Raw genomic sequence first — 22574 nt, forward strand, 5'->3', positions numbered from 1 at the left:
ACGCATAAAAAGCCAGCCCGGGTGGGGGAGCAACAAGTTTATTGTCGTCAAGCCACAGGATAGGGAGCGAGTAGGCCCAATCAGAAAGGGCTTAGGGCCGGAGGGGCGGGGCCTAGCGTGGTCTACCGCAGCAGCAGCCTCGGCCTAGGCCAAAGCCAAAGGCGGGGCGTGCCTGCCGCCTTCGCCTTCTTCAAGAGCCCAGGGCCGAGACCACCCCCGCGGCCCCAGAAAAGGGGACGCCCGTGCCCCCGAGCAGGGGGGCCGCAGGCCCGGGGAAGGGGACCAGGTGCCCTACTGAGGCCATGTGGCCTGAGAGCACCACGGGCCCGAGGCTCGGGTAGATTGGTTCAGCCGCCAGGTCCCCGGGGCCGGCCGCCGCCACCGCAGCCGCCGCCGCCGCCGCAGTCCCCTGCCCGGCGGCCATCAGGGCCTGGCCCACCCGGGCCTTCTTCTTGGCTTTGCCCGACACCTTGCGGTTCCGGGTCTGGATGCCATCTTTGCGCATGGTCAGCGGCCGGTTCACCTGGGGGCGAGACAAACCCAGAGGCTCTGGTACCCGGAAAAGAGACACCCCCGGAGAATGGGTTTTCTCCTCTCGTTCCCCTCCCCCCAGCTCAGCGATCCAGGAGGAAAGGCCGAGGTTTTGGAAATTCCCCGGCCCAGCCCTCCCCCCCCAAGTCAGCCAGGCCCCCCAGCCCAACTATCCTGCAAAAGGGCAAGCCCTAAGGCCGGAGCCCTCTCTCATGGACCCAAACCCGGAAGGTCCTCGGCCTGGGAGGAGGGGTGGGGGGGGGCGGGGAGGGGGAAGGCTTACGTTGTGCAGCTTGTAGTAGAGACCACAAGCGTTACACACGGGCTCCCCGCTGGCATTGCGCCGCCACAGCGTCGTCGTCGTCGTCTGGCAGTTGGTGCACTGGGTACCTGCTCGCTTACTGACAATCTGGAAAGAGCCCAGGGGCTGGGTGAGGTCCCTGCTGCCCCGCTGCCCTCTGCTCACCTCCCCGGCCCCGAGGCCCGCCCTCCTCACCAGGCGCTTCTTGGGCCTTATGAGGGGACGGTTCTGTCCATTCATCTTGTGGTACAGGCCGCAAGCGTTGCACAGGTAGTGCCCGGTACCGTCTCGACGCCACAACGGGGTAGCCGTGGCTCCACAGTTCACGCACTCTCTGGCCTCTGCTTGGGAGGAAAGGCAAGAAATTGGACAGAAAGTGAAAGCTGACCCAGCTAAGCCCCTGGACCGTTTTCTTCCCCTTGAGCGTCCCTCCCGACCCGAGTCTGGGTCCTCACCACAGGGAGACAGGGGAAGCGCCCCACGGAGCTTCGGAGAGTAGGCGTTACCTCCACCTGCCACTGAGAGGGGGCTTCCGGCAGGTGAGAAGAAGGCAGCAGTGGTGAAGTCAGGAGGACTGGCTGCCACATAGTGGGAGGGCCCCACGGCTGCTGGGACACCCAGGGTGAGCAGGTCTGGACTCATTCGCTCTGTCTTCAAGGTCTCCAGGAAGCCCCTTGGGCTCCCTTTCACATCAGAGCCCTCAGGAGGTGGCTGTGGAGAGGCCTCTCGAACAGCCGGGGCCAGGGCAGAGGCCGGGTACAACCCTGCCTTCCCATAGGCCCAACCTGTGGCCGCGTAGGGGGCTCCCCCGAGCCCTCCATCCATCCAGTTGAGAATTGGGTACACTTGGCATACTGCAAGGAGAGGTAACGGAAGGGCGTGACGGTCAGGCCCCGGGTCCCTAATGTCTCGTCGCCAGCGGGTGAGAGCCAGAGCACTGGAAACCGGGGACTCCTGACCTCAGGGCTCTCTCCCCATTCAGTGTCTCTAGGGAGTCCTCTGCTGGGCTAGTTGGACCCCGATATTACTTGTGACTCCCAGCATGGCTGCCAGTCAGAGTAGGGACAGAGAGATCCAACATGCACACTGCCTGGCATGTGGAAAGCCTCTGGGGAAAAGGCAGTAAGGGCAGACACGCAGGGGGCACGTGATCTCGGCCAACCCTCGAGAAACGCTTGGCGGCTAAGCGATGGCACGCCTTGGCCCGGTGCCCCAAACTGCCCGTTCCCTGATCCCAACTCCCTTCAGCAGCTCCTCCACACATCCTTTCTGCTCAAGCAGCTCCCTTGAGATCCAGCCTCAGCCCTCGCCCCGATGGAGGCTTTCCTGTCCCACTTTACTGAGCTTTCTAATCACCCCTTTGATCTGGGAGAAGAAGCTGCAGTAGGGTTAGGGTTAGGGTTAGGATTAGGTACCAAGACCTGAAGCTACAGAACCTGTGGCCAGTGTCAGAACCATTCCAAGCTTTTTGTTTGGAGTTTCCTTTTCCCATGGGGGGGAGGAGGGGAGAGAAAATAAAGACTTGTTAACTGGGAAAAAAACAAAACACAACGTAGTCACAAAATCCCCACCAAACACTTGCTGCTTCCATTCCGTTCCGACCCCTTAGCCCCTGCCATCTGCTTGCCAGTCCAACTGCTAGCCGTCACTAGTTCTCCAGTTCCTCGGGGTCCCAGAGCCCCTTTTCAGGGGGGTCCAACAAGGCAAAACAAGTCTACGAGAATACCGAGACATTTTTGGATCTAAGAACGGAATTATCAACGGAGCCTGTATCAAAGCCCATCCTTGGCACAGCCCCAGTTATTTTTAAGAGTGCGTGGCATCCCAAAGGCTTGACGCTGGCTCCCTGTGCTCGACGATCAGTATACCCTAACTGCTCTTTCTCAGGCCTCGTGATCTTTTGGCAGTTTTTGGAAATTATCTCCTGGCCCTCACTCATCGATGTTCTCGCTATCTGATTTCCTTCTCAGTCTCCTGAGACTGATCGCTCTCCATCTCCTGCCCGCCTCCTTCCCCCAAAAGCCCTAGTCCCAGACCCTTTTCTCTCCTGGCTTGCCCCCCCCCCCCGCCAGAAGGTTTGCTTCCTGGGTATATTAACCCGTGAGCAGATGCCCCCCAGATGCAGCCCTCCAGTCAGAACCGTTCTCCTGGTCCCATCCTTCCAATCACGTGCCGGCAGCCTCTCCCCACTTGCACATCTCCTCAGCGTCAGTGTGGGCAAAACAGCACTCAGGGGCTTCTGCCCTGCAAGCTTTTGTCTGCCCCCGAAGGCACTCTCATCTCGCCAAAGCCAAGGAAGGTCCCGGGTGTCTGCCTCCTCCCCCACACCGATTTCTCTGGCCTTCCTCTCGGAACCAGGCAGGTGCCAGGCAGATCTGGACCTTTACCCCATGTCCACATAGCCAGCACTTTGATTTCACTCCCACTAACACTTTTCACTCAGGACCCTGACCCCCACAGCCTTCTCACGGGTCTCCCTGCCTCCCCCTGGCCTTTTTCCGGCCCTCCCTGCCGGCCTGACCTTGCGGCTCCCTGTTCCAGAGACAAAGATGTAAATTCCTAAGGCGGGCCTTAAAATCCTGCCCGCCTGCACCGGGCTTTTCTGTTTATTTTTAATGCGACCCCCTCTTCCCAGAGCTGCCGTAAGGGCACACCACTATCTTGCTTGGCACTGACCCCGGGCTCGGCTCGGGAACATCCTTGCCCACTGAACGAAAGCTTGCCTAATACCGAGCTGACCTGGTTGGGGAGGAAGAGGAAGGGTGCTCCACGCCATATATGGAAGATCGGGGCCGACTGCTGACGGGGAAGGGAAGGAGCGTTTCTATGGCACCTACTGTGCACCAGGCATGGCATCGAGTGCTCGTGCTGTGATCACACGATGTGATCCGTCAGCTGGCATCACCAGTATCACCCTTCAACCACAGGATCAGAGAAGATGGCAGCCCAAAGCCCTCCCTGCCCCCCCCCCAGGATACCTGGTGAGTGTCTGTAAGCATCAGCAGCCGGCCCCCGATGGTAGTAGGGCAGCGCGGTGGCGGCATCGCCGGCATCGGCCCCCTCGGGCCCTGAGAAGAAGATTCCCGGCTCTTCAGTGGCGCTGACGGAGGCCGACGGGGACAGCAAGGTAGGCTCGGCGAAAGAGGCCAGGGCCTCTGGCTCCCCCAGGCCGGGCGGGAAATCCATGGGGCTCCCCGACGGTTGCGGCAGAAGCAGTGTCCTCCCTGGGGGGGGGGGGGGCAGGATCGTCAGTCCCGAGAGACCTTCCTAAGCGCGGTCCTCGGGTCCTCTCCCAGCCACGGTCCGGGCCCTACCCCAACTAAGTGGGCCTCCGTGGGCCCAGAGCCTTGGGCTTCACACACGGGACGTGCTTGCCTGCGGGGTCCGGGCACGGCCACACACACATAGACACACATTGGGATACGGACGCTTTAGATACACACATACACAAGTTAGGTCACATATGTACATTACACAGGTAACACACATAGATACACACACACGCTTGGGCAGAGGGGGGGCCAAAGAGGGGGGGCACTCTTGGCCCCGGGGAGACCGAGAATAGAAGGGGGGGTGGACAGGGAAAGAGGCTCCTTCTTCTCCAGCCCTCCCCACTCCCCCCCCCCCCAGCCATTTTTCTTTTCTCATCTCCCTCTTGGACCCTCCAGGCCCAGAGTGGGAGCTCCTTCTGTACCCTCCGGCCGGCCCTCCCCCAGTTATCACCCCAAAGCAGAGATAACCCTTATCTCAGAACTGGGGGATATGAAAGCCTCTTATCAGCAGCTCGGGGCTAGTGTGTTCCCAGCAGGCTCGGGGGACTCCAGGCAGCCAGCTCCCAGCCGGGCAGCCGGCTCCCGGCCCAGCTTGGCCCAGTGCAGCCAGGTATGGTCCACCCCGACAGAATGGCTTTTAACTTGGAAGATTGGGGGGGGGGTCAGATACAGGCTTGATTTTTTGCGAGGAAATAAGAGCCGAGGACCCTCGGGCAGGGCAGGTTTGGAGACTGGGTTCGGGGGCCTCTGGGGGTCGGTCAGATCAGGCCCCTCAATGATGCAATTTGGAGGGGACGAGGTACGGAGCCCGAGGAGGGATGAGAGGGGATCGGAAGGCCCGGAGATAGAATTAAGGGAGAGAAGCAAGAGTTGGAGGAGGAACCCAGGTTGGAGTTCAAGCCCCTCAAATATGGCTGGGGGGGGGGGAACTCAAAGGTACAGCGTCAGGGCTTTGGGAGGATGAGACGGGGCTCGGGGGCACTGACCTGAGCAGGTGTTTAGGCCGAGGGAGGGGGGGCAGTCTCTCTTGGATCTCCTCAGGGTCCAGGCTGCGACCAAGACAACAGTGTCTCCCTCCCTCACACCCCCCTCCTGCTGTGGCTACAGGCGGGGCCAGGGGGTGGGGGGGGGGAGAAGGGGCCCAGCCTTGGGACCGCCCCCTGCTGGCACCAGCGCCTGAGTGTGGCTTAGATGGCCAGGGGCACCCTCGTCACCCGCCCGTCACGGACCCCCCCCACCAGCCCATAGGCTTCTCCGACTGCTCGTCTCCTGCTCCCCGAGCTCTGCCCCACCTTTCCGTGCGGGTCTCTCAGAGCCTCAGTCGCCAGCGCTCCAGAACGGCCTGGACCCGGCGCCTTCCTCTCCTCTCAGCCCCGGAGGGGGGGGGGGGCGGCTGGTCTCTAGTTCATCGTAGTCCCGGAGCTCACGTGTGCCTCCATTTCTCCCTCTGTCACTCCTGCTCTCCCTTAGGTTATTCAGTGTGTGGGGGTCAGATTAGGTCCTGGCAAGAAGGCCTATGATATACCGGGGCAGATGCCCAAACTAAGATGTTGGGGAGGATGAGGGACACCCTTCCCCTTCCCCCCTCCCCCCCACTTACACCAGCTCCCCGCTGGGCCAAGGCTGGGGCCTGCTGATAAGTCTTATCAGATGGAGGGCCGGACCTCGGCTGTTGGGGTTGAGGCAACTAGCAGCCCCACAGGAGGTTGGGGGAAAGAGAGCGGATACTGGGGCCTCCCCGGCCCCGTCTACACCCCTCACCCCCTGCTTTCGGCCCGTGTGACAGGGAAAGTCGTTCGTCTTGCTCTCTCCCCCTCCCCCCCAAATAGTGGCACCTCGGTCCCCCTGCTCCGGGGGCAGAGAACAGGACAGGTGGGAATCAAGGCCAAGTCACATCTGGGAAAACTGAGGCCTTCTTCCCATTTGCCAGTCACTCTGAATATTCCCACTGACCCTGCCTTTGGAGTCCAATGTAGTGTTTATTGTTATTAGGGAAACTGAGGCACAGCCAAGGTTAGAAGTCTGTTCTCCTGAACCTCCAGAGGGAGGGAAGCCGGACGCCTGAGTCCCCTCCCACCCTGGCCGCAGGAAAGCCAGGGGGAGCAGCTGGGAGTGCCCAGATAAGGCAATCTCTCGGGGCCAGGCAGAGCTGGGTGGAGGCCAGGGCAGTGGGAGGCTCATCCCTCGGGGAGGTAGGGCCGAATCAGCTCCGGATCTGGCAACGACTCAGCCAGGGGCTGCTCTACCCTGAAGTCGTGGACATGAGGAGGGCCTGGTCGGGCCTTGGGGCCGGGCCCCCCCCCACGCTGTGGAATGGGCAGCTCTGAGGGGTGGGCTGGCAGCGGGGCTCGGAAGAAGTACTCATGTAGCAGGGCCTGTGGGGACGTGGGGGGAGTGAGAAGGGGTGGCCCGGCCCAGCCCAGTCCTGCCTCACCCCGTGTCCCCGGCTTCTTCCCTCGTGAGTTCCCCAGTGGGCGCCGCTTCCTCCACCTTCAGAGAAAAGGCTGGCCGAATTCACCCGACACAAAAAACTGGGAGTGGGGGTGGCGACAGGGGGGAGAAACGGTTCCCCTTTGAGCGCTGTGGCAAGCCGGCAGATTTTTATCAAGCCCCGGGCTCAGTTAAAGAGAAACAAGGGGACTGTTCCTCCGAGGTGTCCATTAAAGCGGGCCCCCTGCTGACTTAAGTGAAGGAGACGTGCAAACGTTTGGACAGTAAGCAATTTTTATCTGTTTGTTAAAGCAGGCCCCCCAAGGGCACGAAACAGGATCCGATCGGACATCAACCGGGACCTTAGTCAAGGACAGCTGAAACCCACTCCTAGCTGTTTGGTAAAACAGGTCCACTAAGGCCCCCAAGCTTGGCGAGCCTCTGGTGGTCTGCTCTGAGTTACCTTGTTTAAGTACACGGAGGCGAGCCAGCCCTCTAGAGCGGCCAGCAGCCTCTGAGACTGAGGGACTTGCCTCAGGGCACCCAGCTGGTCCTAACAAGAGGCAGGATTTGAACCCAGGGCTTCGGACCGTAAAGCCGAGAACCCTTCCATGTATCAAAGCAGATCCACTCGGGTCTCTCATGGGGTCGTCTGTCAGTTCTGAGCCTCTGCTAAGATGCTATTTCCTCACCCTAAAGCCAGAAGCATACTCTTCCTCTTCTGATCTCAAAGCACCTGTGACCTCCTCTTTCCAGATGTGATGTGCCAACCTGCTGGGGCCTCGGATCACGTTCCTTGGCCAGGGGAAGGGGAATCCTTAACTCCAGAGGGCCGACCAGGCCGCCTGCCTCGCCTTCCCCCTGCCCACCTTCCCCCTGCCTCGCCTTCCCCCTGCCCGCCTTCCCCCTGCCCGCCTTCCCCCTGCCTCGCCTTCCCCCTTCCCGCCTTCCCCCTGCCTTGCCTTCCCATCACTAGCAACTCACTCCCCAGCAAAGTAGCTTTCTAAAGGAGGTTTGGGGCTGGTGTGGGTGGCGGGGGAGAGGAGAACAGGCATCTCTGTCACACGGGAAGAAGCGGGAGGCCTGGGCGGAGCCCACCCCGGGCCGGAGCTGGGCGGGGGTCCTTCTGTAACAGTTCTGTTCCTTATCTCCCCCCCCCCAGTTGTGCTCGGCTTCCTTTCACATACCAGCAGTAGTAACAGAAAGTATCCTATGCCAGCCAATCACAGTGTTCCCATAAGGCAGCTCTGTGGGCCCTCCCCTGGCCCTGGCCTTGGGTGGCCCCATCAGCAGCTCTCTAGGTCCCGCCTGCCCACTGATCTCCAGGCCCTTCACTCCTTGCCCCGTTCACACTGGGGCCCCTCCCGTGCCTCTTTTCAGCCCCGAGTTCTCGAGTGTGGTGCCTGCCGCCGTTTGGCCTCCAAGCCCTCTGAGCTCTCTGCTCTCCCCTGGCCCAGCCGTGCCCGTGGGGGCCGCCCCAAGGACCCGTTCTCCCGCCCCCGTTGGGCCTTCGCCACAGCTAGCGGCCACTCCCTTCTCTCACTCCCTTCTTGGCTGAGGAAACTCAAGGCCGTCTTTGGGGAGTTCCCACGTTTCTCCACGTCTCCTTGCCAAGCCTGCCCTACTTTCTCCTCTCCCGCTCCGCTCCAGGAAGTCCCATGGAATCACTCCTTCCGGCCCCCCCCCCTTTGGTCCCCCCCCATCTCTCTTTTTGTACATCTCCAAAGGTCACGAGCTCTGGCCCCACCCGGTTTTAGTCCCTCACAATCAGACTCGCAGTAGCCTTCTCTCGCTCCTTTTCTGCCCCCCAAGCGTGGGTGCTCCCGTGGGATGGGGCCTCGCACAGAGTAGGAGCTTCTTGGCCATTTGGACACAGGTGATTTCCAAATCCCTGGCCTCTCTGGGCCTCCAGTCAGATGGCACACCACCAGCTGTCGGCTGGCTATCTCCTCCTAGGTGTCCCTTGTGCATCTCAAAGTCCCGGCGGAGAAGGCTCAGTCCCCCCCGGCCCCGGCCAGTGGGGTGCAAAGTTCCGCCCCTGGGTTCTCTTGGGCCGTGGCCACTGGCCGGTTAGCTAAGCCTTGGCTCCGCAGGGAGCTCCCTTCCTCTAGTCTTTCCGCTCAGCCCGCGTCACTGAGACTGGCCTTTGGGGTGCTGCAGACCCCCGAGGCCGGTCATGCAGGTCCGGGCACTGCTCCCTACCGAGGCTCCCTCAGAGCTGCCAGGAGCCCGAGTTCTTTGTACTTATTGATCTACGTGGGCCACTAGGTGGCACTAGAACGGCTAGAACAGCAGCCTGGGGATCTGCAAGACTCATCGTGGTGAGTTCAAATCCAACCTTGGACCCTTACTATCCGTGTGACCCTAGGCAAGTCACTTCACCCTATTTGCCTCAGTACCCTCGTCTGTAAAAGGAGCCGGAGAAGGAAACGGTCGACCGCTTCGAGATCTCTGCTGAGAAAACCCCCAATGGGCCATGAAACGTGACTGAAAAATGACTGCACAACAACCGCCCTGTGCGGGTTGTGTACCGGGGGTGGGGGAGTGGGGGTGGGGAGAGAAGGGGGAGTCAGCTCCCTGACGGCTTCTCTCATCTGTGTCCCCAGGACAGTCCCGGGAGGCACGGTCACTATCTGGCTGGAGATGGGAGGGGGCTCCCCGAGGAGGGGGAAGTCGGGTCCGCTTCCTCTTAGCCTGTGGAGGTGCACCTGGGAGAGGGGAGGGGGATACCTGTTTGGCCCGGATCCGACTTCGAGGGGGGTAGACGAGAAAGCGACTCAGGAGCAGGAGGGCTTCATAGGAGGCTTCGGGCAGCACCTCGCGCAGGGGCAAGGGCAGCTGCTCCTTGAATGAGATCTTGTTGTAATCTGGGAGCTCAGTGATCTCCTGGGGAAGGACCGGAGGGACACGGGAATTATGGGGCTTTGGCGATGGCCTGGTGGAAGCCCCCTCCCACCCCCCTGCTACTCACTGGCCACACCCGAGGGCTGGGGGTCCCGAGGACCCGCAGGACACAGCACAGCTGTTCGATGTCATTCTCCCCGGGGAAAAGAGGGGAGTTGTTCAGGAGCTCCCCAAAGATGCAGCCCACGGCCCTGCGGGCGAGAGCAGATGCGGATCGGGCGACTGTGGCCCACCAGCCAGCCGCCACCTCCTGGGCCCCCGCTTGGCCCTGCTCGAGGCCTCTTCCTCTCGCCCAATGCCTTACCATAGGTCCACACCCTCATCATACTGCCTGGCTCCATACAGAAGTTCTGGAGCCCGATACCACCTGCAGCCGAGGGAGGAAACGTCATTAGCGCTCGAGAGGGGGGTAAGGTGGCGGCCCCGATGGGGCTAAAGAAGCGCGCCGACAAATGCCTCGTACCCCAAGTCCGCAACTGATGCTGCTCCCCCCGCCCCCCCCCCCCGACTCGCTCACACTTGCCCCTATCACCAGGCTTGGGCATGTACCTCGTGGCCACCTGGTGGCTATAAAGTCGGTCACCCTTGTGAGAGAAAACGCGAGCAAGGCCGAAGTCGGCGATCTTCAGCTGGCCCGAGGAGCTGATGAGCAGGTTGGCTGGCTTCAGGTCCTGGGGAAGGAAGAAGGAAAGAAAGAGAGGAAAGGAGGGGGGGGGGGGAGGGAAAGAGAGGAAGCAAGGAAGAAGGGAGGAGGAAGGAAAAAAGGAAGAAAGAAGTCTAAGGCCCAACATCTGGTCCCCTTGCCAAGGCTCAACTGAGCTCCCTGCCCCCGGCCCCACCCATCCCCACCCCAGCATCCCCCCAAAAAAGCTTGGGCACTGGCCCTCTGGGTATCCATACCCGGTGTACAATGTTGTTGGCGTGGCAGAAGGCTACACCCTTGAGCAGCATTTGCATGTACGCTTTAACCTGAGCTGGGGCCAGAGGCCGCTTCCCATGCCGGATGACCTCAGACAGGTCAGAGAGCATGAACTCAAAAGCCAGGACGAAGCCTGCTCCATGCGGGAACACAGCCTTCAACTTCACCACCTGTGGGTGCCAGGGACACCTGATAAGGGCACTTAGAGAGTTTTACAGAAGGCAGGAAATCAAGGCCGAAGGGATCGCTACACCCGAGCCCGCCTGCCACCAGACTTCTCTTATTATCTTTGGGAAATCGAGGCCCAAGGTGTTGCCGGATCATCCAGCCAGACCCGAGCCCAGACTTGTTTCCTGGGCTTGAGGAAAGTGCGAGGCCTAAAGGTGCTTCAAGACCGCCTGGCCTGGGCCTCCATCAAAGGGCGCTCGCGGCTCAGCGTCCGCAGAATCATCTCAAGGGCCGAGAAGCAAAGGCATCAAATGCCCCAGGCTTCATGGGATGAAAGCAAGGGAGCTCCTCGGGTGCCCAGGGACAGACCGACCTACTCAGGGCAACTAAGGCAAAGCCACTTACAGACGGGCGCATTGAAGCCCTCTGCAGCCGGGCCCCGCTGTACGCAGAGCACCAGCCTCAGGCACCTACTGGCTGGGTGAGGCTGGCAAGGCGCTGGACGAGACCGGTCCGACCTCCGAGGATGCTCGGGAGGATCGCGTGATTGGGACACGGTTACTTAGCACAGTGCCTAGCACCTAGTGCCTGGTACTCGCAGGCTCTTAATAAATGGTTGTTCTCTGCCCCTGTCCACCTCCGCCCAGCGCCAGCACGGAAACATCGATTCGATTTATAGACCAGAAGAAACCAGAGCAAAGCAAAAGGCGGCCAGTCAGTCAACAAACATTTCTTAAGGACCTACTGTGTGCCAGGTGCTGGGGATACAAAGAAAGGCAGACCAAAGCCCCTGCCCTTGATGCGAAGGAAGAAACACAGGGGAGGTGGCAGGCAAGGAAGGAAAAGGAGGTGGGCAAGGAAAGGCCTCTCCTGCTCTTAGTGGCAAAGGCCCAAAGCCTGGAGGCCACGGAACAGCATAAATGCCAACCAGAAGACTCCATTTCGGGGAAGCCCAGAGGCCCAGTGGGGCAATGAGGTCAGTCTGGGCTGGAGACGTCCAGAAGCCCCTAGGTGATGGCTGCCAATGGCCGAGGAGAGAGGGCAAGGCTGGCCGGACAATGGTTCGCCAAGAGATGTGCGCTGAACCAATGAGTGCAAATTTTAAAAAAAGGGGGGAAAAAAAGGGGGGAAAAAAAGGGGGAATTGGTTTGGGGGAAAAGGGGAGCCTAAGGGAAAAAAAAGGGGGGGGGAAAAAAAAAACCAGGGGCCCCAAAAAAAAAAAAAAGGGAAAAAAGGGAAAGGAAAAAAAAGGGAAAGGGGGGGGGGGGGGGAAAAAAAAAGGGGAAGGAAAGGAAGGAAAAAAAAGGGGGGGGGAAAAAAAAGGGGGGGGGGGAAAAAAAAAAAAAAAGGGGGGGGGAAAAAGGGGGGAAAGACCAAGGAAAAAGGGGGGGAGGAAAAGGGGTGGGGGGAAAAAAAAGGGGGGGGGGAAGGAAGGGGAAAAGGGGTTTTTGGGGGGAAAAAAAAAATTAAGGGGGAAAAAAAAGGGAAAAGAAAAAAAAAAAATGAAAAAAAAAAAAAGGGGGGAAAGGGGGAAAAAAAAAGGAAAAGGGAAAAGGGGGAAAGGGAAAAAAAAAAAAGGGAAAGGGGAAACAGGGGAAAAAAGGGGGGGAAAGGAAAGGGGGGAAAGGGAAAGGAAAAAAGGGAAAGGGGGAAAAAAAAAAGGGGGGGAAAACCCAAGGGGAAAAAAAAGGGGGGGAAGGGGGGGGGGGGAAAAGGAAAAGGAAAAAGGGAAAGGAGGAAGGGGGGGAAAAGGGGAAAAAGGTTGGGGAGGGAAAAAAGGGGGGGAAAAAAAAGGAAAGGGGGAAAGGGAGGCAAAAAGGGGGGGGGGAAAAAAGGGGAAAAAAAAAAAAAGGGGGTGGAAAAAAGGGAAAAAAAAAAAGGGGGAAAAAAAAGGAGGGGGGAAAAAAGGGGGGGGAAAAGGAAAAAAAAAAAGGGGAAAAAAGGGGGGAAAAAATTTTAAAAGGGGGAAAAATTTTAAAAAAAGGAAAAAGGAAAGGGAAAAAAAGGAAAAAGGGGAAAAAAAGGTTAAGGAAAAGGAAAGGGAAAGGGGGGGGGGGGAAATTGGGGAAGGGGAAAAAAAGGAAAAAAAAGGGAAAAAAAGGAAAAAAGGGGAAAGGAAAAGGGGAAAAAAAAAAAAAAAGGAAAAGAAAAGAAAAAAAAAAAAAAAAGGAAAGGGAAAATGGAAAATGGAAAGGGAAAAGGGAAAAGATAAAAAAAAGGGGGAAAAAAAAAAAAAGGGAAAAAAAAAGGGGAAAGGAAAAAGGAAAAAAAAAAAGGGGGGGGAATAAAAAAAAAGGGGGAAAAAAATTTAAATTAAAAAAATAAAAAAAGAAAAAAGAAAAAGGGGAAAAATTTGGAAAAAAGGGGGAAGGAAAAAGAAAAAAAAAAAAAGGAAAAGAAAAAAAAAAAAAAGGCAGGAAGGAAAAAAAGGAAATTTAAAGAATTTAAAAAAAAAAAAAAAAAAAAAGGGAAAAAGGGAAAAGGAAAAAGGGAAAAAAAAAAAGATTAAAAAAGAAAAGGGAAAAAAAAAAAAAAAAAAAAAAAAAAAAGGGAAAAAAAGGGGGAAAAAAGGGGGAAAAGGGAAAAAGGGCCGGGGAAAAATTAAAAAAAAAAAAAGGGGGGTTAAAAAAAAAGGAAAAAAAAAAAAAAAGGGGAAAAGGAAAAAAAAAAAGGGGGGAAATTAGGGAAAAAGGGGAAAAAAAAGAAGGGAAAGGAAAAAAAGGAAAAAAGGGGAAAAGGAAAAAAAGGGGGGGGGGGAAAAGGGGAAAAAGGGGAAGGAAAAAAGGGAAAAAAAAAAAAAAAAATTAAAAGGGAAAAAAAAAGGGGGGAAAAAAAAAGGAAAAGGGGAAAAAAAAATAAAAAAAAAAAAAAGGAAAAAGGGGAAAGGAAAAGGGAAATTAAAAAAAAAGGGGAAAGGGAAAAGGGGGAAAGGGGAATGGGAAAAAGGGGAAAGGGAAAAAAAAAAAGGGAAACAAAATTTGGGAATTAAAAAAAAAATTAAAAGGGAATTTAAGAAAAAAAAAAATTGGGGGAAAAAAAAAAAACCAGGGAAAAGGGGGGAAAAAAAAAAAAAAAGAAAAAAAGGGAAAAAAAAAAGGGGGGGGTAAAAGGGGAAAAAAAAAAAAAAAGGAAAGGGGGGAAAAAAAAAAAGAAAAAAAGGGAAGGGGGGGGGGCCCGGAAAAGGATTGGGAAAGGAAAAGGAAAAAAAAAAAGGGAAAAGGGGAAAGGGGGGAAAAAAAAAAAAAGGGGAAAAAGGGAAAAAAAAAGGGGGAAAAAAAAGAAGGGGAAAAAAAAAAGGGGGGGAAAAAGGGGAAAAAAAAAAAAAAAGGGAAAAAGAAAGAAAAAAGGGAAAAGGAAAAAAAAGGGGGGGAAAAAAAAAGGGGAAAATTGGGGGAAAGGGAAAAAGAAAAAAAAGGGAAAAAAAGGGGGAAAGGAAAAAAAAGGAAAAAAAGGGAAAAAAGGGGGAAAAAAAAGGGATTAAAAAGGAAAAGGAAAAAAAGGAAAAAAAAAAATTAAAGGGGAAAAAAAAAAGGAAAAAGGGGAAAAAAAAAAGGGGAAAAAAAAAGGAAAGGGGAAAGGAAAAAAAAAAAAAAAAAAAGGGGGAAAAAATGGGGGAAAAAAAAAAGGGAAATGGGGGAAAAAAGGGAAAAAAAAAAAAAAAGGGAATGGAAAAGGGGAAAAGAAAAAAAAAAAAGAAAAAAAAAGGGAAAAAGGGGAAAAGGGAAAAGGGGGAAAGGGGGAAAAAAAAAGGGGGGAATTGGGCCCAAAGATGGGAAAAAAAAAAAGGGGGGGGAAGAAAAAAACCAAAAAAAAAGGGAAAATAAAATTGGTTAAAAAAAAAAGAGGGAAAAGGAAAGGAAAAAAAAAAAAAAAAAAAAAAAAGGGGGAAAAAGAAAAATAAAAAAAAGGGGGGGAAAAATGAAAAAGGGGAAAAAAAAAAAAAAAGGAAGAAAAAAACCCAAAAGGGGAAAAAGGGAAAAAGGAAAAAAAAAAAAAAAAATGGAGGGGGGAAAGGGGAAAAAAAAGGGGGAAAAGGAAAGAAAATTTTGGGGGGGAAAGGGGGGGAAAAAGGAAAGGGAAAAATCAAAAAAAAAAAAAAAAAAAAAGATTGGAAAAAAAGGAAAAAAAAGGGGAAAGGAAAAAAGAAAAAGGGGGGGGAAAAAAGGGGGGAAAGAAGGGAAAAAAAAAGGGAAAAGGGAAAAAAAAGGGAAAAAGGGGAAAAAAAAGGGGGGGAAAAAAAAGGGGCCCCGGGGGGGAAAAAAAAAAGGGGGGGGGAAAAATTGGAAAAAAAAAAAAAAAAGGGGAAAAGGGAAAAAAAAAAAAAAAAGGGGGGGGGGAAAAATAAGGAAAAGGGAAAAAAAAAAAGGGGAAAAAAAAAGGAAAAAAAAAGGAAAGGAAAAAAAGGAAAAAAGGGGGTTAAAAAAAGAAAAAAAAAAGAAAAAAAGGGAAAAAGGGAAAAAAAAAAAAAAAAAAAATTGGAAAAAGGGGAATAAAGGGAAAAATAAAAAAAAATAAGGAAAAAAAAAAGGGGAAAAAGGGGGGAAAAAGGGAAAAAAAAGGGGGAAAATAAAGGGGAAAGGGAAAAGGGGAAAAAAAAGGGAGGAAAAAAAAAAAATTTGGGTTCGGGCCAGGGAAAAAAAAAAAAAAGGGGGAAGGGAAAAAAAGGAAAATAAAAAAAAAAAGGGGGGCAAAAAAAAGGGTTAAAAGGGGTTTTTTAAAAAAAAAATTTTTAAAAAAAAAAAACCGGAAAATTTAATAAAAAATTAAAGGGAAAAAAAAAAAAAAAAAGGGAATGAAAGGGAAAAAAAGGAAAAAAGGGGGGGAAAAAAAAAGGGGAAAAGGGGGAAAAAATTTAAAAAGGGAAAGGAAAAGGGAAAGAAAAAAGGGGGGAAAAAAAAAAAAAAAGGGGGGGGGAAAAGGGGGGAAAAGGGGGGAAAAAAAAAAAAAGGGAAAAAAAAAAAACCCCAAAAAGGAAAAAATTGGGAAAGGAAAAGGAAAAGGGTAAAAAGGGAAAAAAAAAAAAAAAAAGGGGAAAAAAAAAAAAAAAAAGGGAAAAAAGGGAAAGATTCCAAAAAAAAAAGGGGGAAAAAAAAAAAAAAAGGGAAAAAAAGAAAAAGGGGGAAAAAGGGGAAAAAGGAAAGGAAAAAAAAAGGGAAAAAAAAAAAAAAGGGGGGGGAAAAAGGGGGAAAAGGAAAAAGAAGGGGAAAAAAAAAAGAAAAAGAAAGGGTTTAAATTTAAACAAAAAAAAAAGGGGGAAAAAAAGGGAAATTTGGAAATAAAAAGGGGGGAAAAAAAAAGGGGAAAAGGGGGGAAAAAAAAGGGGGAAAAAAACCGGGGGGGAAAAAAAAAAAAGGAAAAGGGGGGGGGGAAAAAAAAAAGGGGGAAGGGAAAAAGGGGAAAGGAAATTTAAAAAAAAAAAAAAAGGGGGGAAAAAAAAAATTTTAAAAAAGGGGAAAAAAAAAAAAGGAAGGAAAAAAAGGGGGAAAAAAAAAAAGGAAGGGGGGAAAAAAAAAAATTTAAAAGGGAAGGAAAAAAAAAGATTAAAAAAGGGGCGGAAAAAAAAAAAAAAAAAGGGGGGGGAAAAAAAAAAAGGGAAAAGGAAGGATTAAAAAAGGAAAGGAAAAAAAAAAAAAGGAAAAAAAAGGAAAAAAGGGGGGAAAAAAAAAAAATTAAAAAAAGAAAAAAAAAAAGGGGGGAAAAAAAAAGGAAAAAAAAAAAAAAAGGGCAAAAAAAGGGGGAAAAAAAAAGGGAAAAGAAGGAAAAAAAGGAAAAATTAAAAGAAAAAGAAAAAAAAAAAGGGAAAAGGGAAAAAAAAAAAAAAGGGAAAAATGAAAAAAAAAAAAAAAAACAAAAAAAAAAAAATAAAAGGGGAAAAAAGGAAAGGAAAAAGAAGGAAAGGGGAAAGGAAACAAAAAAAAAAAAAAAGGGAAGGGGGAAAAAAAATTTAAAAAGGGGAAAAAAAAATAAAAAAGGGGAAAAAAAAAAAAAAAAAAGGGGAAAAAAAGGGGGAAAGGGGAAAAAGAGGGAAGGGGAAAAGGAATGGGAAAAAGGGGAAAAGGAAGGGGAAAAGGGGGGAAAAGGGAAAAAGGGGGGGGGAAAAAAGGGGGGGAAAAAGGAAAGGAAAAGGAAAAAGAAAGGAAATAAAAAAGGGAAAAAAGGAAAAAAAAAGGGAAAAACGGGGGGAAAAAAAGGGAAAGGAAAGGAAAAAAAGGGGGATAAAAAAAAAAATTAAAAGGGAAAGGGGGAAGGAAAAAAGGGGTTGGAAATGGAAAAAAAAAAAACCCCAAAAAAGGGTTTTAAAAAAAAAAAGGGGAAAAAGGGGGGGAAACCCAAAGGGGGGATTTGGGAAAAAAAAGGAAAGGGGAAAAATAAGGGGAAAGAAAAAGGGAAAAAAAAAAAGGGGGAAAAAAGGGAAAGGGGAAAAAGAAAGGGGGAACAAAGGAAAGGGCCGGGAAAAAAAAAAAAAAAGGGGGGAAAGGAATTTGGGGAAGGGAAAAAAAAAATTGGGAAAAAGGGAAAGGAACCAAAAAAAAAAAAATTAAAAAAAGGGGGAAAAGGGAAAAAGGGAAAAGGGGAAAAAGGAAAGAAAAAGGAAAAAAAAAAAGGGGGGAAAAAAGGGAAAAAAAAGGGGAAAAGGGGAAATTAAAAAAGGAAAAGGGGGGGAAAAAAAAAAAGGGGGGGGGGAAAAAAAAGGGGGGAAAAGGGAATTTAAAAAAAACCCAAAAAAAAAAAAATTTTAAAAAAAAAGGAATTTAAAAAAAGGAAAAAAAAAAAAAAAAGGAAAAAGGAAAAGGGGGAAAGGAAAAAAAGATAAAGGGGGGGGGAAAAAAAAAAAGGGGGAAAAAACCAAGAAAAAGGGGGTATTTGGGGTTTTTTGGGGAAAAAAAAAAAAAGGGGAAAAAAAAAAAAACCCGGGGGGGAAAAAAAAAAAGAAAAAAAAAACCCAAGGGGAAAAAGGGGAAAAAAAAAAGGAAAAAAGGGTTTTGGGAAAAAAAAAAAAAAGGGAAAAAATTGGAAATAAAATGGGGGAAAAAATTTAAAAAAGGGGGGGAAAAAAATTTTAAAAAAAAAAAAAAGGGGGAAAAAAAAAATGGAAAGGAAAAAAAGGGGGGAAAAAGGGGAAAAAAAAAAAAATTTGGAAAAGGGAAAACAAAAGGAAAAAAAGGAAAAGGAAAAAATAAAAAAAAAAAAAAAGGAAAGGGAAAGAAAAAAAAAAGGGGGGAAAAAGAAAGGGGGAAAGGGGGAAAAAAAAGGGGGGAAGGAAAAAAGAAAAAAAAAGGAAAAAAAGGGAAAAAGAAAGGAAGAAAAAAAAAAAAGGGGGAAAAAGGGGAAGGGGGGGAAAAAGGGGGAAAAGGGAAAAAAAAACCAGAAAAAGGGGAAAAAACCGGAAAAAGGGGGGGAAAAGGAAAGGAAAAAACCAAAGGGAAAGGAAAAAAAAAAAAAAGAAAGGGAAAGGGAAAAAATTTGGGAAAAAGGGGAAAAAAAAAAGGGGGAAAGGAAAAGGGGAAAAAAAGGGGGGGGGGGGGAAGGAAAAGGGGGAAAAGGGAATTAAAAAAAAAAAATTTAAAAAAAAAAAGGGGGAAAAAAAAGGGGGGGAAAAAAAAGGGAGGAAAAAGGGAAAAAAAAAATGGGGAAGGAAAAAAAAAAAAAAGGGAGGGAAAAAAAAAATTTAAGGGGGGGGGGAAAAAGGGAGGAGGGTTTTGGGGGAAAAAAAAAAAAAAAAAAAAGGAAATTAAAAATGGGGGGAAAAAGGGGGGAAAAAAGAAAGGAAAAGGAAAAAAAAAAAAAAATAAAAAAAGGGAAAAAGGGGGGGGGAAGGGGAAAGGGAAAAACAAAAAAGGGCATAGTTTTTAAAAAAAAAAACCAAAAAAAGGGGGCCAACCGGGGGAAAAAAAAAAAGAAAAAGGAAAAAGAAAAGGGGAAAAAAAAAAAAAGGGGAAAAAAATTAAAAAAAAAGAAAAAAAAAAGGGGGAAAAAAAAAAAAAAAGGGGGAAAAAAAAAGGAAAAGGGAAAAAAAAAAAGAAGGAAAGGGGAAAAAGGAAAAAAAAGGAAAATCGAAAGGGGGGAAAAAGGGGGGGGAAAGGGGAAAAAGGAAAAAGGGAAAAGGGGAAAAGGGGAAAAAAAGGGGGAAAAAAGAAAAAAAAAAAAAAGGGGGGAAAAAAAAAAAGGGAAGGGAAGGAAGAAAGGGGGAAAAAAAAAAAAGAAATTTTAAAAAAAAATTTAAAAAAAAAGGGGGGGGGGAAAAGGGGGGGGGGGGAAAAAAAAAAATGGAAAAAAAAAATTTAAAAAGGGAAAAGGGAAAAAAAATGAAAGGGGAAAAATGGAAAAAAAAAAAAAGGGAAATAGGAAGGAAAGGGAAAAAAAGGGGGGGGGGGGGAAAAAAGGGGGGAAAAAAGAAAAAAATGAAAAGAAACCAAAAAATAAAAAAAGGGAAAAGGGAAAAAAAAAAAGGGGGAAAAAAGGGAAAAGGGGGAATGGGGGGGGGGAAAGGGGAAAAAAAGGGGGGAAAAAAAAAAAAAAAGGAAAAAAAAAAAAAAGGGGAAAAAAAGGGAAAGGAAAGGGAAAAAAAGGGGGGGAAAAAAACCAAAAAACCGAAAAAAAAAATTTTAAAAATTAAAAGGGGAAAAAACATTTTTTAAAAAGGTTAAGAAAATTAAAAAAAAAATTCGGGAAAAAAACCAAAAGGAAAAAATTTAAAAACCCGGGGCCCAAAAAGGGGCCCTTGGAAAATTTCCGGGAAAGAAAAAAAAAAAAGAAAAACCCAAAAAAATTTAAAAAGGGGGAAAATTTTTAAAAAAAAACCCCGGGAAATTTTTAAAAAAGAAATTAAAAAAAACAAAAAAGGGGGAATTTTAAAATTTAAAAAAAAAAGGGGGAAAAAATTTAAAAAACCCCGAAAGGAAAAAAAAAAAGGGAAGGGGAAAAAAAAATAAAATAAAGGGGGAAAAAAAAAAGGCCCAAAAAAGGGGGGAAAAACCCAAAGGGAAGGGAAAGGAAAAAAAAAACCAAAAAAAAAAAGGGAAAAAAAAGGGGGAAAAAAAAAAAAAAAAAGGGGGAAAAAAGGAAAAAAAAAAGGGGAAAGGGGAAAAAAAAAAAAAAAAAAAGGAAAAAAAAAAAAAGAAAAAATTTGGGGGAAAAAAGGGAAAAGGGGAAAGAGATTAAAAAGGGAAAAAAAAAAATTAAAAAGGGGAAAAAAGGAAAAAAAAAAAAAAAAGGGAAAAAAGGGGGAAAAAAAAAATTGGGGAAAAAAAATTGGGGAAAGAAAAAGTTCCAAATAAAAGGAAAAGGGGGAAAAGGAAAAAAGGGGGGGGAAAGGGGGGAAAAAAAAAATTGGGGGGGAAAAAAAAAAAAAAAAAAGGGAAAAAAAAAGGAAAAGGGGGGGGGGGGAAAAAGGGGGGAAAAAAAAAATTAAAAAAATAAAAAAAAAAAAAAAAGGGGAAAGGAAAAAGGAAAGGGAATTGGGGGGGGGAAAAAGGGAAAAAAAAAAAAAAAAGGGAAAAAAAAGAAGGGGAAAAGGGGGGGAAAGGAAAGGGAAAAAAAAGAAAAAGGGAAGGGAAAAAAAGGGAAAAAAAAAGGGAAGGGGAAAAGGGGGGAAAGGAAAAAAAGGGGGCCCAAAGGGGGGGAAAAAAAAAAATTTGGGGGGGGGAAAAAAAACCAAAAAAAAAAAAAAAATTTTAAAAAAAAAGGGGGGAAAAAAAAAAGGGGGGGTTTTTTAAAAAAAGAAAAAAAAAAAGGAAAAAGGGAAAAAAAAAAGAAAAAAGGAAAGGAAGAGACAAAAAAAAAAAAAGAAGAAAAAAGGGGGGAAAAAAAAAAAAAAAAAAAAAAGGAAAAGGGGGAAATCCCGGGCCCGGGAAGATTGGGGAAAGGGGGGGGGGAAAAAAGGGCCCCCGGGGCCCAAAAACCCCCTTTTCCCCCCCATTTTTTTTTAAAAAAAAAAAGGCCCAGAATGTGCTTTTCCCCTTCCCCCTTTTTTCCCCTTTGGTTCCAAAATGAGGATCCAGGTTCCTGGGCACTTAGCAAGACATGAAACCCAAGCTCTCCTGACTCCTGTGAACCCCCTCTTGATGTTACTGAACAGGGAACCCCAAGAGCCAATGCTGCTTGGGGCTCATCCTTGGGGCCCAGGAAGCTGAGGCCTGAGGGCACTTTGCAGCCACCTAAGTTTTCTCTTGAGCTCCGTGATTCCAGGAGCCCAGACTTAGCCCCGGAATGAATTTAAGGCTTGCCCCCAGTTTCCAGAAGAGTGAATGGGACCAGAAGGGAGGTGGAGGAGGTGACTTACATACTGGCTGTCCTCGATCTCCTGGAGGGCCTTGATCTCCCGCAGGGCTTGGTTGGGAATGCCGTCCTCCAGCCGTCGTAAGGCAACCTTCTTCAGAGCCACCGTCTCCCCGGTCTAGGAGAGAAAGACACCCCCAGACACAGAGCCTGAGGCAGGCAGGTAGGGCAAAGGAAAGGCCGAGAAACCGGGTGGCCGTGCTTCAGTCATGTTCTAATCTTCACGACCCCATTGGGGGTTTTCCTGGCAGAGACTCTGGAGTGGATTGCCATTTCCTTCTCCAGCTCATTTGACAGGTGAGGAAACTGAGGCAGACAGGGTGAAGAGACTTGGCCAGGGTCATATGTCTGAGATGAAATTAGGACTCAGCAAGATGGGTCTTTCTGACTCCAGATTCAGCCACATTCAGTCAAGGAACCAGATCTCTGGACATTCAATAAGCATTTGCTGAGGGCTTCATGTATGACCCCATATTATGGGGTCATGCCTGCCCCCAGCACAACTCAGATAAAACCAGATTCACCCCTGGCCTCTCCAAGATTACGTTCTCTAGAGAGACGGGCATTTTGTGGCTGGCAAATGTCTACAAAGTGAGCCTGGGGTCACCTCAAGGGTAGAGAGCCACCTGGAGGGCTCAGGAGAGGCCCCCGGGGAGGAAGGAGGGAGGGAGAGCCAGAGTTGCACCGAAGCAGAGGAGGCCGGGCGTGGCTCACAGACCAACAAAGCCGAGCTCTTACTGGGCCCCAGAGGAAGGAGGGAGGGATGGGCTGTGGGAAAGGCTTGGAATGCCCGAGGGTTTCAGATTTGATCCCGGAGGTAAGGGGAAACCACGTGGGCCAGGAGGGCGGGCGATGTGGTCAGACCTGCTCTGCGGGGTGAAGGGAGGATGGCCCAGGGGAGGAGGGAAAGCCCGGGCGCCTGCACCAGTGGGGGGCAGTGGGAGAGGAGAGATGCCGTCAGGCGGACCCGACAAGATCGGGCAAGTGACTGGAGGCCATCCAGCAATCAAGATGTTCAAAAGAACGGAGGGCAGGGAGAGCTGGGAAGCTCCCAGTGTCCGTTTTCTGCCCGGGGAGGCACTTTGGAGGCCCTTTGGAGGCCCGGAGGGAATCCAGTAGCGGTTGAAGGGTGCAGATCTACTGTCCGAGATAGTGACGGCAGCCGGAGGTGGCACCGAGTCAGCCGCACGGGGCACCAGCCCAGAGAGAAGGAGAGGGCCCAGGTGACCCGCGGAGAACAGGGAGCCGTGGGCAAGGGAGAGAAGGTGATGGAAAGGCAGGGGAAGGGAGGGAAGCGCTCCAAAAGAGACGGGCAGGAAATACCCAAGGGAGGAAATGAGAGTGAGATGCTGCCCAGAGAGCGAGGAACAGAGAGCAAAGGACTGGAAAGAGGGGGAGCACGAAGGAGGCGAGGAAAGGACACCAGAGGACGAAGATGAGCCCCAAGAGGCTGATCGCTTACAGGGAGTGCACAAGGGGGAACGGTGTGGGGGCACACCGAGGGATCTCTTTACAAGGACAGCTGCTTGCCTCCTGCGTCAGCCTGGTCCCCACTCACCTCCACATGCTTGGCCTTGAACACGATGCCATGGGCCCCTTCACCTATCCGGCCCAAGGGATGCTGTCGGTCCATGGTCCAACGTGGAATAAGGGAGGCGAGCCCTAGTGACCCTGGGCTTCCTTCCTTCCCCTTGTGGGGGGTCTCTCCTTCTCTGGCCCAAAGCCCCCCCACCCCCCAGCTGGGCTTGGAGCCCCCTAGTCCCTCAGCCTT

At 49.9% G+C, this 22574-nt stretch overlaps 2 protein-coding genes across 13 annotated transcripts; both read right to left on the reverse strand.

The window, feature by feature from the left end:
• Positions 1 to 20: 20 nt before the first annotated feature.
• On the reverse strand, positions 21 to 5796 carry GATA1 (GATA binding protein 1). 7 transcript variants are annotated; one of them, XM_031944766.1, is made up of 8 exons: positions 5705 to 5796; positions 5397 to 5618; positions 5091 to 5153; positions 3811 to 4056; positions 1288 to 1686; positions 1028 to 1176; positions 815 to 940; positions 21 to 523 (listed from the first exon to the last, which is right to left on the reverse strand). In XM_031944766.1, the coding sequence occupies exons 4-8, from the start codon at positions 4016 to 4018 to the stop codon at positions 191 to 193; spliced, it is 1215 nt and encodes a 404-aa protein (XP_031800626.1). In that variant the 5' UTR covers positions 4019 to 4056; positions 5091 to 5153; positions 5397 to 5618; positions 5705 to 5796; the 3' UTR covers positions 21 to 190. The 7 variants fall into 7 exon arrangements, with proteins under 7 accessions (XP_031800626.1, XP_031800630.1, XP_031800631.1 ...); XM_031944770.1 differs by lacking the exon at positions 5705 to 5796 and having other exon boundaries at positions 1339 to 1686; positions 5397 to 5652; XM_031944771.1 differs by lacking the exon at positions 5705 to 5796 and having other exon boundaries at positions 1028 to 1173; positions 1339 to 1686; positions 5397 to 5651.
• Positions 5477 to 22436, reverse strand: CDK20 (cyclin dependent kinase 20). 6 transcript variants are annotated; one of them, XM_031944778.1, is made up of 9 exons: positions 22362 to 22436; positions 20808 to 20921; positions 10339 to 10527; positions 9988 to 10109; positions 9743 to 9805; positions 9506 to 9629; positions 9265 to 9420; positions 7227 to 7329; positions 6364 to 6479 (listed from the first exon to the last, which is right to left on the reverse strand). In XM_031944778.1, exons 1-8 carry the CDS (start codon positions 22434 to 22436, stop codon positions 7228 to 7230), a joined length of 945 nt encoding a protein of 314 aa, XP_031800638.1. In that variant the 3' UTR covers positions 6364 to 6479; position 7227. The 6 variants fall into 6 exon arrangements, with proteins under 6 accessions (XP_031800635.1, XP_031800638.1, XP_031800637.1 ...); XM_031944775.1 differs by lacking the exon at positions 7227 to 7329 and having other exon boundaries at positions 5477 to 6479; XM_031944777.1 differs by lacking the exon at positions 6364 to 6479 and having other exon boundaries at positions 6807 to 7329.
• Positions 22437 to 22574: the final 138 nt, after the last annotated feature.

The sequence above is a fragment of the Sarcophilus harrisii genome, chromosome X (genome assembly GCF_902635505.1).
Source record: "Sarcophilus harrisii chromosome X, mSarHar1.11, whole genome shotgun sequence".
NCBI classification, from domain to species: Eukaryota; Metazoa; Chordata; class Mammalia; order Dasyuromorphia; family Dasyuridae; genus Sarcophilus; species Sarcophilus harrisii.

Coding starts and splice junctions, on each gene's coding strand:
- CDK20 (XM_031944774.1), bottom strand. CDS start 22,436: ATGGACCGACAGCATCCCTTGGGCCGGATAGGTGAAGGGGCCCATGGC. Junction 9,806..9,987: donor AGCCACCAGGTGGCCACGAG/GTACATGCCCAA, acceptor CCTCGGCTGCAG/GTGGTATCGGGCTCCAGAAC. Junction 9,630..9,742: donor GATGAGGGTGTGGACCTATG/GTAAGGCATTGG, acceptor TCTCGCCCGCAG/GGCCGTGGGCTGCATCTTTG.
- GATA1 (XM_031944766.1), bottom strand. CDS start 4,018: ATGGATTTCCCGCCCGGCCTGGGGGAGCCAGAGGCCCTGGCCTCTTTC. Junction 1,177..1,287: donor GCTTCCCCTGTCTCCCTGTG/GTGAGGACCCAG, acceptor TTTCCTCCCAAG/CAGAGGCCAGAGAGTGCGTG. Junction 524..814: donor TCTACTACAAGCTGCACAAC/GTAAGCCTTCCC, acceptor TCTCGCCCCCAG/GTGAACCGGCCGCTGACCAT.